The 17,580-nt window shown below is 30.4% G+C and overlaps 2 protein-coding genes across 7 annotated transcripts in view; one reads left to right on the top strand and one right to left on the bottom strand.

Annotated features, from left to right (window-relative positions):
- The window catches only part of LOC127722919 (TM2 domain-containing protein DDB_G0277895-like), a 122,398-nt gene that overhangs the window by 69,330 nt on the left and 35,488 nt on the right, over nucleotides 1-17,580 (top strand). The window lies entirely within an intron of this gene.
- Nucleotides 883-17,570, bottom strand: LOC127722729 (uncharacterized). The gene is made up of 12 exons (XM_052229340.1): nucleotides 16,998-17,570; nucleotides 16,707-16,760; nucleotides 15,780-15,851; nucleotides 13,399-13,570; nucleotides 12,593-12,717; nucleotides 11,885-12,159; nucleotides 11,237-11,358; nucleotides 10,113-10,454; nucleotides 6,579-6,692; nucleotides 3,654-3,894; nucleotides 2,527-2,722; nucleotides 883-1,362 (listed from the first exon to the last, which is right to left on the bottom strand). The coding sequence occupies exons 1-12, from the start codon at nucleotides 17,161-17,163 to the stop codon at nucleotides 1,220-1,222; spliced, it is 2,022 nt and encodes a 673-aa protein (XP_052085300.1). The 5' UTR covers nucleotides 17,164-17,570; the 3' UTR covers nucleotides 883-1,219.

Here is a 17,580-nt window from a genome sequence, read left to right as displayed (position 1 = left end):
GCTCGTTTTCGTCATATTAATTATATGTTACGAACTTAATGTACTGCTATTTCGGAGGATACAACAAATAGTCTTTTAACAAACCTATATGAAATAAGGAATTCTATATTGTTAATATCTACTAATAAAATACGTTAACTATAGAGAAATAAGCATAAAGTTAAATCACAAAAATACTGAATTCCGAGGAAAATTCAAAACGGAAAGTCCCTAATCAAATGGCAAAATCAAAAGCACAAACACATCAAACGAATGGACAATCTTACCATCTTGGGAAACTTTGCAAGTGTAAAATACTAGTACATAGTTTTGAGTAGCCGGCTATGTTTGGATAAGTATCGACAGTATCTTGACCCGTAATGTCAAAAGTATTGACACTTATGATAGCCATGTCATTCTTAAGTTTTAATAACGAAGATCGTTTAGTTTATTCATATTTTCCCCTCATGGTATTTATTTAGATTAATGGTCAAATTATATTGAATTTATATTAGTATCATAAAAAAGAAAAATTCAAATCTAAGATTTAAAAGCAGACACGTTAAAAATATTCACAATCAATATTGTACAAGTTTCATAACATTTGGTTGCAGCAAACTGAGTTAATAGAAAATGGAAACCACAAATTAATTTTTTTTCCATCTATAAAAGGACATAACTAAAAAAAGAAAAAGTGATGCTACCCCAATTCTAACTTGATCTGTGTTTCTGGTAATAAGCATTGTGTTTAAGTTTTATAAATAACATTTAAAGTTAAGGCAAACTATATTGATGATCATTTAATATAGGGGAAACAAGATTGAACTGATAAAAGTTATAATTTTCAGTTATTACAGTTGAGTATATGTTTATGTTGTTCTGATGAGTCCAGTCCTTTTTACTGTAAATTCAGAAATTATTGCGATGTTTTTATTATTGCGAAAAATGCGACAGGGTTATAATTGCAATAATTTAAACTCGCATTTTGAAATTTTTTATATGAATTAAACAGGATTTTTCTCAATATAGCAAAAATTAAAATCGCATTTTAGTCTAAAATGACAAAATCGCAATAATAAATGCACGCAATAATTTCTTAATTTACAGCATTGTACAGTAATACCTTACTTCAGTAAACTTTGTGACTTAGGATATGGGTTCAGTACTAACTGTCATGTTAAACCCTTCTTCATTTTGTTATTTACAAAAATATATAATTTAACAGCTAGTGATCAACAAATTAAATCATTACCTCTACAGGTATTTCAACTATATCCTGTAATTCCTGAACATCAGACTGGATTTCCACTAATCTTTGTCTTTCTTTACAACGAAGTATTTCTGGTATGGGCCAGTCAACTGTAGTTTGATTATCATCATTAGCTGAATAACATACATATGATTATCAAACTGGGTTTATTTCTTTATAAGTAATAAACACAACAATTTAAGTATTTGAACTTGATAAGGAGATAACTGTCATTTATATTAAGCGCCTACCACATAAATTGGTGATTTGATGGTTGTAATTTGAGTTTACTGGCAACATGATACCTTTAAAAATCTGTGGAGTTATCCTATCAAATGAATGTTACAAACTATGTTGCATTAGAATTATATTTGTAAGTTGGTGAATTTCAAACTTGCATTAAGGATGTACACCTCTGAGGAGCCAAAAATTTCTAGAATTAAACTTTTTTTCTTAACCTGATTTTTGGGTTTATATGACTGTAAAAAAGTGATTGGTGAAGAAAAAATCATATGGTGGTGCACTTCTTTTTTTGCTACGGCCCTATGAAAGTACCCAATTTTGATGATTTCCCCATTATTCATCAATTTTTACCTATTTTTGGGCTATTATCATGAAAAAAATCACAATTACACAATTCAACTTTTTTTCATACTTACAATAAAGATGAAGTGAACCAATCTGAATAAATTTAACTTAAAAAACTATAGGTAGGTGTTAATATAAGAAAGTTTTATCATATTTTTATGCTTTTTTGTGTCAAATTTTCCATGCTGACAATTTTGTAAATTTGTAATTTTTCTCCGTTTTAAGAACAAAATGTATATTTTTTCAACTTGTTAAATGTTATAAATGTTTGAAAAAATACATATCTAAGAATTTTGAAAAGAAAAAAGTGATATGGGATGTATATGTTCCTGGTAAAGTTATTTTGTACCTCTCACCCATTTTCTCAAAATTTTGGCTAAAAAGACTGACTTGATTAGTAAAAAAAATTGAAAAAATGAATACTCAAAAACTAATCATTGTAAATACACAATTTTTTCACAGAGTTAAGTTTGATTATAACATTTGTTGAATTCGTTGATATTTTCCACTTGTATCACATGTTTTGGAAATAATTCCAGAACGAGATTTCAATGAGACTGAAACGTCAGAAGAATACATCCTTAAATTCCAAGTTGTGTTCATGCTATCAGTGCAATTGGTTTTAAAATGTGCAAATTATTCCTAAGTATGAAAGGTGCGGGGTAAATTTTATTATATTCTGCTATCCAAAGAGTTTAAATCTATATTACCTTTTGACTTTGCTAAAAACTGTCTCCACCAAGCAATGTCATCTTCATTTGTTAAAAAACGCTTGTCAATGCATTTTTTTATTGAGTCCTCAACTTTTCCTAAATCTACCAAGTCCAATGTTGGCTTTAAAAGGGATGGTGTGTCCGTTGGAGATGATTTTAAAAGGGCATTCTCTGCTGTTGCATCTGTCCAATCCTTTAAATTATAATGAATTGATTTACTTTGACTTGAAATCTTATAAATAAGCATATAACTTAAGAGAGAAAAAATAGGTAACTGTTATGTAGTTCCTGAGACAAATGCGAAAAATTTCAACTTGGCTATAAATATGTGTACAAAATGTAAGTGTTTGGTTAACAGGAAGTTGTACAGATCTGAATCTGAAAATGTATTACACAATACATAGCTTACTCATATAAACTATGATACCAAATTTCAAAAAGCCCTGATATGTAGTTCCTGAGAAAAATGCAACGAAAGTTTTCAACTTTGTTATTATGTCTAAAAATGTGTTCTGTACTAACAGGAAGTTGTTGCATGATGAATCTGAAACATATCACAAGGTTCAGCATTTACATAAACCTTGATAAAAAAATTCAACACACCAAATGTCAGTCTTCACGCTGAGTGGCAGCCCAGGCAGCCCAGGCTTGTAATATTGCTCTCGGGCCTGTAAAAATCATATCTACAAGCCAACAGAATCTAACTAAAAATTTTCAAAAATTGAGCTCCGAGCCTGTAGATTTAGCAGTTCATCGTGAAGACTGAAATGTAATGTAGTTCATGAGAAAAATGTGACGAAAATTTTCAACTTGTCTATCATTGGAGTGTTTGGTAAACAGGAAGTTGTTGAGTGATGAATTTGAAAAAAATATATCACAAGGTACAGCGCATTTACATAAACCTTGATAAAAGATTTCAAAAAGCCAACTTGTAAATAAGAAAAACGCAATGAAATATTAAAAGAATATATAGACAGACAGACTGACTGACAGACAGACAAACAGACAGAGGTAAAACAGTATACCCCATTTTAAAAAGCAGGGTATAATGATAGTGCAAAAAAGCATGTTGTCATGAAGACACATGTATTATTCTTAAATCATTTACATATGTTAACATTTACCGTGTCTGTAGACCAATTTTTGAAGTAAAGTTTGGTTTTTCCATCTTTGTCTTTATTAATCTTAAAGCAGTGTGGCTTGGAATGCCCCTCAATTTTGTCTATATGTTTTTCTAACCAATTTGTAAAATTGAAAACATGGTCAAGTTGAATTGATAAAGGGTGTGGATTGTAACAGCTTTCAAATGCCTTTAGAAGTTGGTCCATGGTCATAGTTGAATACTTGGATAACCAGACAGAAAATCTAAAAATATATAAATATAATTCTTATAGGATTTGCATATCAACAAATACTTGAATGTGATTGGTCCGTTAGAGTTTCTTTCCAAGGTTTACACTTTGATAAACCATGTTGCTAAACCACTTACTTTGCCTTATAATGGAAACATAACGTTGACAAGTATTCATGCGCAACAAATAAAGGAATTCGGGGCTGTTAAGAAAGTTAAAATAAAAAGAAATAATAAATAATGTTCAGATAAAGAATTATAAGGATTAAACACATTTTTCTAGAGTTTATTGATGTGTCAACTGGGTCGCTTACTCACAAACTTAACATAAAAGTCCTTCTATACAGTTTGTGAGTTAACTGACTGAGTTTATGTAAATGCTTTTTTGTTCCGACGTTGGAAAGTTCCGGGCGGAAAGAACTAACTAGCCGAAAAGTTCCGGAGGAACTTATTAACTAGTTACTTTGTTCTTCCTCTGGTTTAAAAGTTCCACCGAAACAAAGTGACTAGTTGAAAAGTTCCAACGGAACATATCAACTAGTTAGAAAGTTCCTTTTTGCCAAATTAGTCAAAACCGGAACTAACAAACTAGCCCAAAAGTTCCAACGGAACTTATCAACCAGGCAGAAAGTTCCATTTGGAGAATTGATGCAAAGTAAAAGCGCAACATATTATATTTGAACCTTTCAAAGGGAAACCAAGATACTGAATATACCATATTTCGTCCTTTTTGTAGAAAGAGGGGGAAGAATGAGTATCAGTATATATAAGAGCAAATCATTAATTTACAAGAATACCCAAATGCACTGAAAGGGGTTTCTTTGGGGACAAATATGCAAAATTTAAGTTGTATTTCATTCAGAAATTTTTTGTGGTCCGTATATTGGTATCACGTTGTCGTCGTCGTCCGAAGACATTTGGTTTTCGCACAATTACTTTAGTATAAGTAAATAGAAATCTATGAAATTTAAACACAAGGTTTATGACCACAAAAGGAAGGTTGGGATTGATTTTGGGAGTTTTGGTTCCAACAGTTAAGGAATTAGGGGCCAAAAAAGGGCCCAAAGAAGCATTTTTCTTGGTTTTCGCACAATTACTTTAGTATAAGTAAATAGAAATCTATGAAATTTAAACACAAGGTTTATGACCACAAAAGGAAGGTTGGGATTGATTTTGGTAGTTTTGGTCCCAACAGTTTAGGAATTAGGGGCCCAAAGGGTCCAAAATTAAACTTTGTTTGATTTCATCAAAAAATGATTTATTGGGGTTCTTTGATATGCCGAATCTAACCGTGTATTTAGATTCTTAGTTTTTGGTCACATTTTCAAATTGGTCTACATTAAGGTCCAAAGGGTCCAAAATTAAACTTAGTTTGATTTTAACAAAAATTGAATTCTTGGGGTTCTTTGATATGCCGAATCTAAACCTGTACTTATATTTTTTATTATGGGCCCAGTTTTCAAGTTGGTCAAAATCGGGGTCCAAAATTAAACTTTGTTTGATTTCAACAAAAATTGAATCCTTGGGGTTCTTTGATATGCTGAATCTAAACATGTATTTAGATTTTTGATTATAGGCCCAGTTTTCAAGTTGGTCCAAATCAGGGTCCAAAATTAAACTTGATTGATCTCAACAAAAATTGAATATATGGGGTTCTTTGATATATGCTGAATCTAACCATGTATGTAGATTTTTGATATTGGGGCCCGGTTATCAAATTGGTCCACATTGAGGTCTAAAGGGTCCAAAATTGAACTTTATTTGATTTCATCAAAAATTGAATTCTTAGGGTTCTGAATCTAACCATGTATTTAAATTTTGGATATTGGGACCATAAAAGGTAAATGTCCAATTTAAAATTTTTAAGTTTTTAAGTTTAAGTTCTTAGAATGCTTGAATGTTGTGTCCATACTTGCCCCAACAGTTCAGGGTTCGACCTCTGCGGTCGTATAAAGCTGCGCCCTGCGGAGCATCTGTTTTTTTTTGGTAAAGCAAAAACTTTATTTTATTTGTGGTGTGTGTAAGATTAAATCATTTATAAATTTTAACTGTTTTGTATTTAAAGCATTGGCCTTTGTAAAATGTCTGTTTTACTGTCGCAAATTGGTGTTACCCAGCAACACATAGCGCAGCCAGTAAACAGATATTTGTGACAGTTAAATCAAATTTCGTTTAGGACAATTTTCAAATAATTATACAATCATAATCTCTTTTCTAATGCTAGTTAAAAAAAAGCGGTCCATTTCAGCCATTACTACATCAGAAAATCTGCAAAATGATGTTATTGTCTTGGCAACTAAACAAAATGATATCATTTGTATGCTTTCAAATTGGTCTTCGGCTGTTGTCTGCTCTATGGTCGGGTTGTTGTCTCTTTGACACATTCCCCATTTTCATCTCAATTTTATTTCAGTGTTAAATGTAAGCACGAGGCAATTTCAGGCTTCAAGTACGCCTCAGAATGTAATAAAACTAGTTGAAAATAACATTTTAAGGCAATTGTAGGTGATTTTTTTTTTTCATTTATTTATAATTGTAGAAATAACATGTCAAAACACTCCAGAATATAAAATGTTGGCTAACTTTAGTTACAGAAAAGAAAAGTTCATGCTTGTTGTGATCCAATCAGAACTATTGATAATGATTGCATACAAATTCAATATCATTAATTGAACATACCTAAATGATATAAATTTACCTTGAAAAAACTTGGTCGATATCTTCATGTGTATGACCAACCATCAAAAAGCTTATTTTCACTTTTTTAAATAACCCTATATCCACAAGCCATGTAAAAAATGCAAGCACATACCTGAAAATAAAAGTTAAATAAATTATGCCAAAAAATTCAACTGAATATTCAAAAGTAGTTTTACTTAAAATTTGCATTTATAATTAATTCAATACTTATACTTAATTTAGGCCAATTAAAATTAATTGATAGATTTTCATCCCCGCCCGCCCCTCTGAAATCGTTCCGCCCCAATTTTTTTTATTTTGAAAAATTTAGGATTTCCTGATTTTGTTCATTTTCGTTACCGGTAACTTTCGATAATTTCGTTTCATTAATAACTTCCTGTTTCAAATTTTGGTTTTTGCATTTCTTTTTATGTTTGATTCGTTATACATGTATATACACGATAGAACCTTATTATTACACTTGCATATATGAAGAACACGTCACAAGAGCGTTTCATATCTAATAAAAAATAAAAAATAAAATCCTCCCACCCACCCCATTTTTTTCAAAAATTTGGATGAAAATCTACTAATTAAATTTACTTGACCTTATTTATTTATTTTTTTTTTGGGGGGGGGGGGGGGGGGGGGGGGGGGGGAATATTAAAAGGTTTCATAACGAGTGAGAATAAGATATTTACATAATAGTTATTGAAAAACTGGTCATTATCATGATATATGGACTGCCCACAGGACAGTGGTATTGACTAAGACAGTGAAAATGACTGAGCTGTAGGCGAGGTCATTATCGCTGTCGCAGTCAATACCACTGTCCTACGGGCATTCCATGTATCACGATAATGACCAGTTCTTTAATAACTATTATGTTTATTTCATTGAGGAACCATGTTTTTACAAATTCTCATAAATTTAAAATGTTCAAAGCAAACTCGAGTTATTGTACGATTTCTATGGTAAAGAGTGAAGACCAGTCATAGTAATACATGTAGCTATAAGTCACTGCCATTCATTTAAGCGCAATTTTTCAGTATATGAATACTATAAATAAAGTATTTTAAAGTATAAAATATGAAAACATATGGTAAACAATTCAACAACTTAAATATAAAATTGAAAACAGGACATTTTTTTATTCAAGGGACATCTCTCTTAACAGAGAAACCATGTCCCACCGGTCATTAACAGAGAAACCACGCCCTACCGGTCATTAACAGAGAAACCACGCCCCATGGGTCATTATACAATTATAGCCTTTGTATGAGATCGATACAAGGATATGTTGACCTGAAAGAAGTATATTGACTGAGGACGAAGTCTGAGGTTGATATACTTCTTTGGGTCGATATATCCTGTATTGACCTCATACAAAGGCTATAATTGTTATATCATTAATTTCCGACCATATTTGTATCAAAATCGTCAGTGCAATATATTCGATCATTTGATTTTGTTGGAATTTTGTAGATATCATATTGTCTCCTAGACAATAACGACTTATTAGATGTTATTTTAATTATTTTTTATGTTATTTTTTTGTACATCTTATGTATTTGAAGATTTTTTTCTTCAAATAATCGATCAGAAATATAATTTTTTTTTAAACTTTTAACAATATTATGAAATTCATTACATGACGTCACAAAGTATATAGGTTTTTAGATGTTCTAAAAATAACCGTGCAATATGCTTTTTGCTATCCGCCGCTTTCTATCTACCTTCGAGAATATAGTTTAGCATGTGACTATTCCTGAACGAATCAAATTAGTTAAATTATATGAATTAATAATATTAACATGTACAAGTCCATTAACGACCGGTTTTCTGGTCCGTTTTGTTCTGTTAATGACCGATGGAATTTATTACTGAAGAATAAAGAATGTCATGTGGCCCCTTTTTATCCAATAAGAGAAGCTAATTCTTAACCGATATGAAATAACACTTGATATCAACTCTAGTTATCGAACCAGTCACAAGTTGTTTTCTTTTTTTTCACAAAAACTTTTTTTCCTCAATTTTTTTCTCAAATTTTTTTTCCATTTCCTAATTCAGTTTCTATTTCCTTATTTGAGTTTCATTTCCTTATTTAGTTTCTATTTCCTTATTCGGTTTCGTTTTCCTTATTCGGTTTCTATTTCCTTATCAGTTCCAATTTCCTTATCAGTTCTTCATATCCTTTGGTTTCTTTTTCCTTATTGGATTTTCATTTCCTTATTCGAATTCCATTTCCAAATTGGAATTCCATTTCCAAATTCGATATTCAGAATTCAAATATATGCAAAGTCCAAAATAAAAAAACAATTTCATCTAAACTTTTGCTCAAAATGTTTTCCCTTAAATTTTTTTTTCTTTGATTTTTTTTTCAATTTCTTTACTCGATTTCTATTTCCTGATTGGATTTTCATTTCCTTATTCGGTTTATATTTCCTTATTCAATTTTCATTTCCTTATTCTGTTTCTTTTTGCTTATTCAATATTGATTCAGTTTGGATTTAAAATATTTTTTCAAAATTTGAATATCGAAAAAAGGAAAAAGGAAATAACTTGTGTCTGGTAGTTATTTAATATCAATATAATAATAAACGAGCCTGTGACAAGTTATTATTACTATTCAAATTAAATATAGAGTGTTGATATCTAACTTCTTCTTTGAGTTTTAAAATTATACTGAACTTGTACCACTTCTATTACATTATAAAAAAATGTAACTAGCCTGTAATTATAAATTCAGAAAAGTAATGTAATTGTACTTGAACAAGCTTCTAAGATACAACCAGAATTATTAACAATTTTTTGTGTATGTATATTTTTGCAGTTATGAAAGATCTAGTATTTCAATGTGTGCTCTTTAAGGTAGATCATAAGTATATACTTTTTGAGATAGAATTTTCTTATACTTTGCCAAAAGGAAGATTTTACTATGCTTTTTTCAAAAATATAATAAAAAGTATGGGTCACCGTGCTATTTTGCAAGCTATGAGTCGTTGAAAATTGCCTAAATTTGGTTAGATTGTTCATGAAAAAACACATTTGTGTGCATAAAAAAAATTCTATGAGATAGAATTTTGAAATAAATTGTAAGAAGATAGGTTTTATAATATGTTTAAAAAAAAAAAAAGAAAAAATGGTGTCACCGAACTTGTTTTCTTGCTACAAGTAAAAATTAAAAATTTCCCTATCAGTCCAGTATATAGTTTTTACTAAAAGAGTTATCTCCCCTTAAATGGGTTATTTGAAAAAAATGATTCTAAAAACACAAAATTTGATATTTGTTTAAATATTTTGAATAATACAATAAATCACCAAGTTTTCTTTATATAAATAAACAATCTAACCATTAAATTGCAAATCTGTCTCCAAATTTGCAGATTTGGGCAAATAACTAGACCAATTTTGTACTGAGATTATACTATCCAAGATGGCGGCATACCATGAATCTACCTTAAGTGACTTACCAGGCACTATTGATAAAGCTTTTGTCAAAGTAAAAGTTGGAATAAAACTCTTATTTTTCATTTTACCCTGTACAACTTACCGGTTTTTATTCTCTCTTGCACAATTGTCCATTTGTAGGTATAAAACGTCTGGAATTGAATCCTTTAAAAGAAAAAATACATTAACCAGGATTGTTAAAGTTAAATTGGTAGAATGTGGCCATTGAAATTGGTCAAAAAAGCCATAAACCCCTACACCATGAACAATGGTACCGACTAAGTGTGTTCTCAAGCGCCACATTCCTGACATAAATTTGCTCAAAAGAACAAAATTTGGAATAAATGTCTTCTGCTGGTCCATTCCATCTATTATAATGGACATGTATTTGTTTGGCTCCTTTCTACTCTTAGCACAATGTTTGTAATACTTTCTTCTCTCTTGGCTGAAAAGATAAAAAGAACATTGATATAACTGATGTTATTAATAAAAGATCCTCCAAATTGTCCTCTGCATTCAAAATATTACAAGATTCCTATTTCAAAGACTCTTAACACCAACAAAAGTCAACTAATAAAAAATCTTGTTAATGTGCACATTTGTGTGTTCTAATTATTTATTAGCTTCATGAAATTCTGTTGCATTGTTTTAGATTAGATGCAATTGTATCACTATTACCATTTGGGGCAAAATATAAGTTCAATGGGGCATAACTCATAGAAAATAATCGAATCATAAATCAAAAGCTTCGATCAATTGAACTACATACTCATTAACAACAAAGTTTTATAATTTATTAAAATCATGCTGTGTGCCATCAGACCTGTTTATTTGTTTATTGAGAACTTTATATTTTATATGGTATTGATCTGAATGCCTTTTTAAACAGAGTTTTATTGTTTGCTCATATATAATGTGCTGTAAGAATATTGTCTTAGAGGGAGGCCGTAATTTTAGTGAATGTCCTGTGAAACTAGTATTTCATAGTTGTATTTTGTTCCTTGTTTGGTATATAAACCTGGCCATTGGTTTTCTTGTCTGAATATTTTTCATACTGGTAATTTTCAGCTTACTTTGCAGTGCTGGCTAAGGATCCATGTTGAAGGCTGTACATTAACCTTTAAAGGCTTACATCAACAACATTTTTGGTCTTGGATGGAAAAGTTGTCTCATTGACAATCATACATCATCTTATTTTCACATAACCATGCAGAGATCATAGAATACCTTTGTTTGTCCAGATGTTGTCTCCTCTGATGAAAAAGTTTTTTTCGTGTTTCTTTAGATTTTGTTTCGGCTATTTCCATCTTTAATTTTATACAAACATCACACTTGGAAAATCTTGAAGCCTTAAAATAAAAGGATAGACATTTACACATCAACATTTAAAGTGTTATAATTTTTCAAAGCTGCACATATACATTTATATTTATATTTTATATATATATAATAACCATACATTGTCTCAAAATATAAAATTTATTTGTACAAAAAAACTACATGCAAGGCTTAGAAACTCGAAGAAAGCATGTCTGTGGACATTTTGAAATTGTCAGAATTTGAGGCAGGCGACATCAAAATTGCTCAAAACCTGTATTCTATATTGACCTCATAATGTCATATTCTAAGGCCACACATTGTCAAGGTCACAAAGTTTAACAAGGTGATATACTACAGCCAAAAGAATTGGGATAACATTTACCAGATGATATAACAATTTTTGTATGTTGAATTTTTGAATTCCCCTATAAATAGTAACCCATCCATACAGGTTAAAATTGACAACAATTTTACAATACATACATGTAAATGCATGTTATTTGTTCCCTGTCTTATACAATATTGAAACTTAACAGTTGTGCAAACAATACTTACTGCTGGTATTTTTATGTGACTACAATATTTTCTCCATAAAATAGAAATGAAGTAGTTCTCTGTTACCACCTTGACACCTTGGTCATGAAGTTCCTCCGACATTATTTCAAAAACTGATTTTTTAGTAAGGCAAGGTGGCAAATCCAGGTGGCATGAGTCAGGGTGTTTTTCAGCATAGAGCCTAGCATATTCTTCTAACCATGTTAAGCAGTTCCAGGCCTCTATGCCGAAAGACCCACTTTGCTTTCCTTTCACTGGCATAACTTTTTCATTATCTATAAACATAAATAAGAACAAATTAAGAATTTCATGAAGTTATACATTACTTTTATAAATTGTTACTTGGATGGAGAGTTGTCTCATTGGCACTCATACCACATCTTCCTATATCTATGTATAAATGACTAAACTCATTTTTTTCTTGAGGTTTTTTATTTGTAAATCTGGTTGATTAACTCACAAACTGAATAAATGTTCAAAGAAGCTTTTAAAAAATTTATTCCTTATAGTTCTAGATCTGGACTTAATACTCGTAGATTATTTATTAAAAAACTAAATGGTTAAAAAATGAAAATATGATCCATATCAAGAAAATTACATTTAATTTAATTCAATGCCATATTGGTATTTTATTGCCAATTAGGTATTTTAAAAATTATTTAACTTAATTTTGCATAATTATTAGTTACTGCATTCAACGTTTATTACTTTTAAAACGTGCTCTTATACTGTAAAATGTTGATGATGGTACTCCCAGTACTGCCAACCATGCTGTTAAACAAACAGAGCTTGTACCAATTATAAATTTGAAGGTAAGATCACCATCATGGTAGCTAAAAAGTAGAAATAAATAAATATCAGAAAAAGTACTCCTGCATATGCTATAAGGCAAAGTGGAAAGAGTGCTAAAATACCCATATGTATTTATAGATATGTCAACAAGAATCAAAAAGTTGTCCTTGGTCTAATTTAAAATCTGGTAATGTTTAGGAAAATTCAGGTTCAAATTGTATATGAAAGCAATATAGTTTTTTATAAATATTTACTAAAGTTTAAATGAAATTTGAAAACTTGACATATTTGTTTCAAAGCGAAGTGTAGTACTTGTATATGTTGTATACTCTACAGGTAATCTAGTATAAGACAGAGAAACTATAAAAGGACAAGGTTCATAAAGGGCACATTATGGCCTAAATTTCAAATTTATCAAATAACAAATAAATAGAACACAATTTGGTTTATAAATGAACCATTTTCAAAAGCCTTAAATTTAGGTAAAAACATTTTTTCAATGATTTTACTTAAGTTAATACACTACAAAATTATGCTTATTTTGAAAATATTGATGATTTTGAACATTTTTCAAACCTAAAAGCTTCAAGAAACTTTGACCTCCACTTTTGGTATCTGTAACTAAGTTGCTATTGCTTTACATTTGAATAACAATCATGTATAATTGCAGCTTCTAAGACAATCAAATCACAACTTATTTATATATCTTTATCATTTAGTACCTGTAATGAGACCAAAGCCAATCTAGAATCCATTGACTTCTCTCTGATGTAGTCAGTGAACAAAAATTTTCTTGGAGTGAAAAAACAGTTTCCACACTAATTGTTCCAAGGCACAGCAATACACAACAAAAAAAACTTTTGTATTTCATGGCTGAGAGCATCTGCGTTTTTCCTGAAATGAAACATTAACATAATGAAATGATAGTAGAATAAAAAAGTACATGGGTATTCTGTTTAAAGTTATCAAATATTACGCTTATTAAATACAAGAGTGCACACGCTGAAATGTCTCGCCTTCTTTACTAATCCTTGATATTATGTTGATAGTCTTAAATATAAAGCTTTATTGCAACTGTCACATAAACTTAACATTAACCAAGAAAACTAAACATTGACCAATGAACCATGAAAATGAGGTCAAGGTCAGATGAACCATGCCTAGCAGACATGTACAGCTAACAATTCTTCCATATAACAAATATAGTTGACCTATTGCTTATAGTTTAAGAAAAACAGGCCAAAACACAAAAACTTAACACTGAGCAATGAGCTGTGAACATGAGGTCAAGATTAAATAAAACCTGCACGACTGACATATAGATCATAAAATGTTTCCATACACCAAATATAGTTGACCTATTGCATATAGTATTAGAAAAAAAGACCAAAACTCAAAAACTTAACTTTGACCACTGAACCATGAAAATGAGGTCAAGGTCAGATGACACCTACCAGCTAGACATGTACACCTTACAATCATTCCATACACCAAATATAGTAGACCTATTGCATACAGTATAAGAAAAACAGACCAAAACACAAAAACTTAACTATAACCAGTGAACCATGAAAATGAGGTCATGGTCAGATGACACCTGCCAGTTGGACATGTACACCTTACAGTCCTTCCATACACCGAATTTATTTGCCCTATTGCTTATAGTATCTGAGATATGGACTTGACCACCAAAACTTAACCTTGTTCGATGATCCATGAAATGAGGTCGAGGTCAAGTGAAAACTGTCTGACAGGCATGAGGACCTTGCAAGGTACGCACATACCAAATATAGTTATCCTATTACTTATAATAAGAGAGAATTTAACATTACAAAAAATCTTTATTTTTTTTTCAAGTAGTCACTGAACCATGAAAATGAGGTCAAGGACATTGGACATGTGACTGACGGAAACTTCCTAACATGAGGCATCTATATACAAAGTATGAACTATCCAAGTCTTCCACCTTCTAAAATATAAATAGCTTTTAAGAAGTTACCTAACGCAGCTGCCGCACTATCCCTATGTTGAGCTTTCTGCGACAAAAGTCACAGGCTCGACCTCATAAAAAACTGCATTTTATTCTGTTCTAATTTTAGCCATGGTGGCCATGTTTTTGACGAAATGGTTCTGTAGTTTCAGAGGAGAAGATCTTTGAAATAGTTTAAGATGATGACGACGGACTATAAGGGAAGCCAAGTGATGCATAAGCTCACATTTCCTCCACCCCCCCCCCCCCCCCCCAACTTCCCCCCCGAAAAAAAAATTATGAAAATTTGAAATAAAATATTTTTAAAAAATGTTGTACGATTCAAGAGATCCTTACACTAATACACAAGTTATGCTTGTTTTTGGCCCTTTTTTGCCCCTAGTTCCCTTATGGTTTGGGCAATTATCCCCCAAATAAATCCCAACCTTCTACTTAAGGAATAACTACTGTAGTTGAAGAGTTGCCACCGTCAATTGACGATTTGACGGTCGCAAATACAGTTTGACGGTGGCAACTCTTCAACTACAGTACTGTTATTCCGATTCTAATGCATTAAAAAAAGAAATAATACGTTAGAGCTTGAAAAAATGTATACATTTGATATACAAAAAAATTACGCGAATCTTCATGAATGATTTTGGCCCACATTTTTTTGCAGTCATATAAAAACTACAAGTAATTTGTTTGATCTGTCTGTAAAGTTATCTACAAACAGGAAGACTATGTGTCTTATAGAGCCCTAAAATGTTCACTTATAATTTAATCCAATTCAAGATGATTTATAATGTTTGTTTAGTCATCTCAGAGTAGAGTGGGAGGAGAGTGAAGAAAATATTTGTATTAATTAGTATTAAAGTAACAAACTATGGCAAGCTGTTTTCTACTTATTCTAACTTCACGATGTGTAATAAACTTTACAAGATATCTCATATAGTTTATAAGATATCTTATATAGTTTATGAGATATCTTATATACTTTATAAGGTATCTTTATCTAACAAAGTAAATATAAGATATCTTCTAAAGTTTATAAGATATATTATATATTATATGAGAAATCTTGAAGTTTGAATAAGTAGTAAAACAGCTTGCCATAGTATACACCAATTTTACCCTTTTGAGCTGTGTAATTTTGATCAAATTCCACACTGACATCTTCAGAAAAGACACTGGATACCATTTCATCTATAAATGAAGGTTGACATATGTATTATTAATTAAGATGCAAAGATTTAATAAAAATATTTAAATTCAAATCTCAAGATACATCTTGTTCAGATTGTCAATTTGTTTGTAAATGCAACTTCATTATCCTAAATACCAAAATTAATAAATTATTAATGTGTGCTTAAAATATGCCATTCATAGTTTTTTTTCTGTTATTTGTAATATATTTTTTTTTCTTTTAAGTCTAAAAACAAAATCATCTTTCAAGGGCAATATCTTGTGCACTAGTTTGTCAATCCTACCTTGATTAACATTTTTGCTCTTTTTATATATATATATATATATATATATCTATAATACAGCCTTCACGCTTAACTTTTGAGTCCACAAGCCAGAAGCTCAATTTTTGGAAAGAGTTGAATTTAAGAAGCCCAAAAGCAATTTTACAAGCCAATGCTGTAGGACTTGTGGTTAAGCGTGAAGACTGATAATAATAAGACAACTAATTGAAACTACAAAAATACCTGGAAAACATTATTATCCTTCCTTGATTAACATTTTTGCTAATTACAACTTCTCTCTATTGATAATAATATTCAAGACAATAGTGTGAAACTACAAAATTACCTAGAAAACTTTATATTTCTTTGAAAGTTAACAAACATGATGAACAAAATATGTAAAACTACATAAAGGGCAATAACTCCTTAAGGGGTCAAATGACAATTTTGGCTTATTTATTAATAAGTGTCATTTGCAATGTGTAATAGCAAAATTGTAGCATTTTATGTAGATCCCGCCTAAATAACGAGACAGTTATCTCCATATATGAAATATACATACTAGTAAAATAAAATCATTTTTGCATGTTACCTTCACTATCTGGCTTGTCATCTGTGTAAACATCATCTTCACTCCAGTCCATTTCTGCTTTAAAAGAAAATATTTTGAAAATAATCAAATTTAGATACATTAAAAAGAAAAAAAAAAACAACATCAAAGATTTAAACAAAACTATCTCATTCTACCAATTATACATCAAACATCAACTTATTTTGGATACCACCTAATGTGAAAAAGTACATTTTTCACTGAGTAATTAATTCTTTTAAAAAATAAACTGTAAAATCTTCATAATTATGATAATTGTGATATAAAACTTACGAAAATATATTGATCTTTTCTCAATATCATCTTGACAGGGTATCTCTGAATTCTGCTCCATTTTCAAATTTTTCAACCTAAAATGATAAAATGGTAAATTTTCTAGATGCACAGTTATTTTAAGTAAATTTTGGGATGACGTAAATTTCAACAAAAGGATCCTCATGAATAAAGTACCCCTGCATTTATACAAAAATCTATTCGAAAGATAAAAAATAATTACTGACCCCTAACATTTTGCCTTCATTGAGTGAAATTACAAACCATTGATAAATTTTATGTATCATACAAAATTAATTTCAGCAGCATATAAATCTGTGTTTAAAGCCGTTCTTAATCTGATCGTTTTAGGGTGAATGGTTTGTGGACATGTCCATTTGACACCCTATTTATAAATTATACCTACATTTTTTTAGGATTGTACTTCATGCACTTGTGACTACATGTAACTTAGAAAAATTGATTACCAATTTTCTAAATTTCAAATGCACTTGCATTTACCAAAGTTTAGATTAATTTGATGTATGAAAAAATGCCTTTGATACTTTTGTTATTTTTACTTAAAAATGCCCCCCCCCCCCCC

Source organism: Mytilus californianus, unplaced genomic scaffold (assembly GCF_021869535.1).
Source record: "Mytilus californianus isolate M0D057914Y unplaced genomic scaffold, xbMytCali1.0.p SCAF_1, whole genome shotgun sequence".
NCBI classification, from domain to species: domain Eukaryota; kingdom Metazoa; phylum Mollusca; class Bivalvia; order Mytilida; family Mytilidae; genus Mytilus; species Mytilus californianus.
This window is presented reverse-complemented; position numbering and strand designations above follow the sequence as displayed.

Bases quoted from the DNA above. Each gene is read 5' to 3' on its own strand.
- LOC127722729 (XM_052229340.1), bottom strand. From the start codon at position 17,163: ATGAGGATCCTTTTGTTGAAATTTACGTCATCCCAAAATTTACTTAAA. The intron at 11,359-11,884 runs GTAAGTATTGTT...TTTTATTTTAAG, and splicing joins GTCACATAAAAATACCAGCA to GCTTCAAGATTTTCCAAGTG. The intron at 1,363-2,526 runs GTAATATAGATT...TATGTTATTCAG, and splicing joins GTTTTTAGCAAAGTCAAAAG to CTAATGATGATAATCAAACT.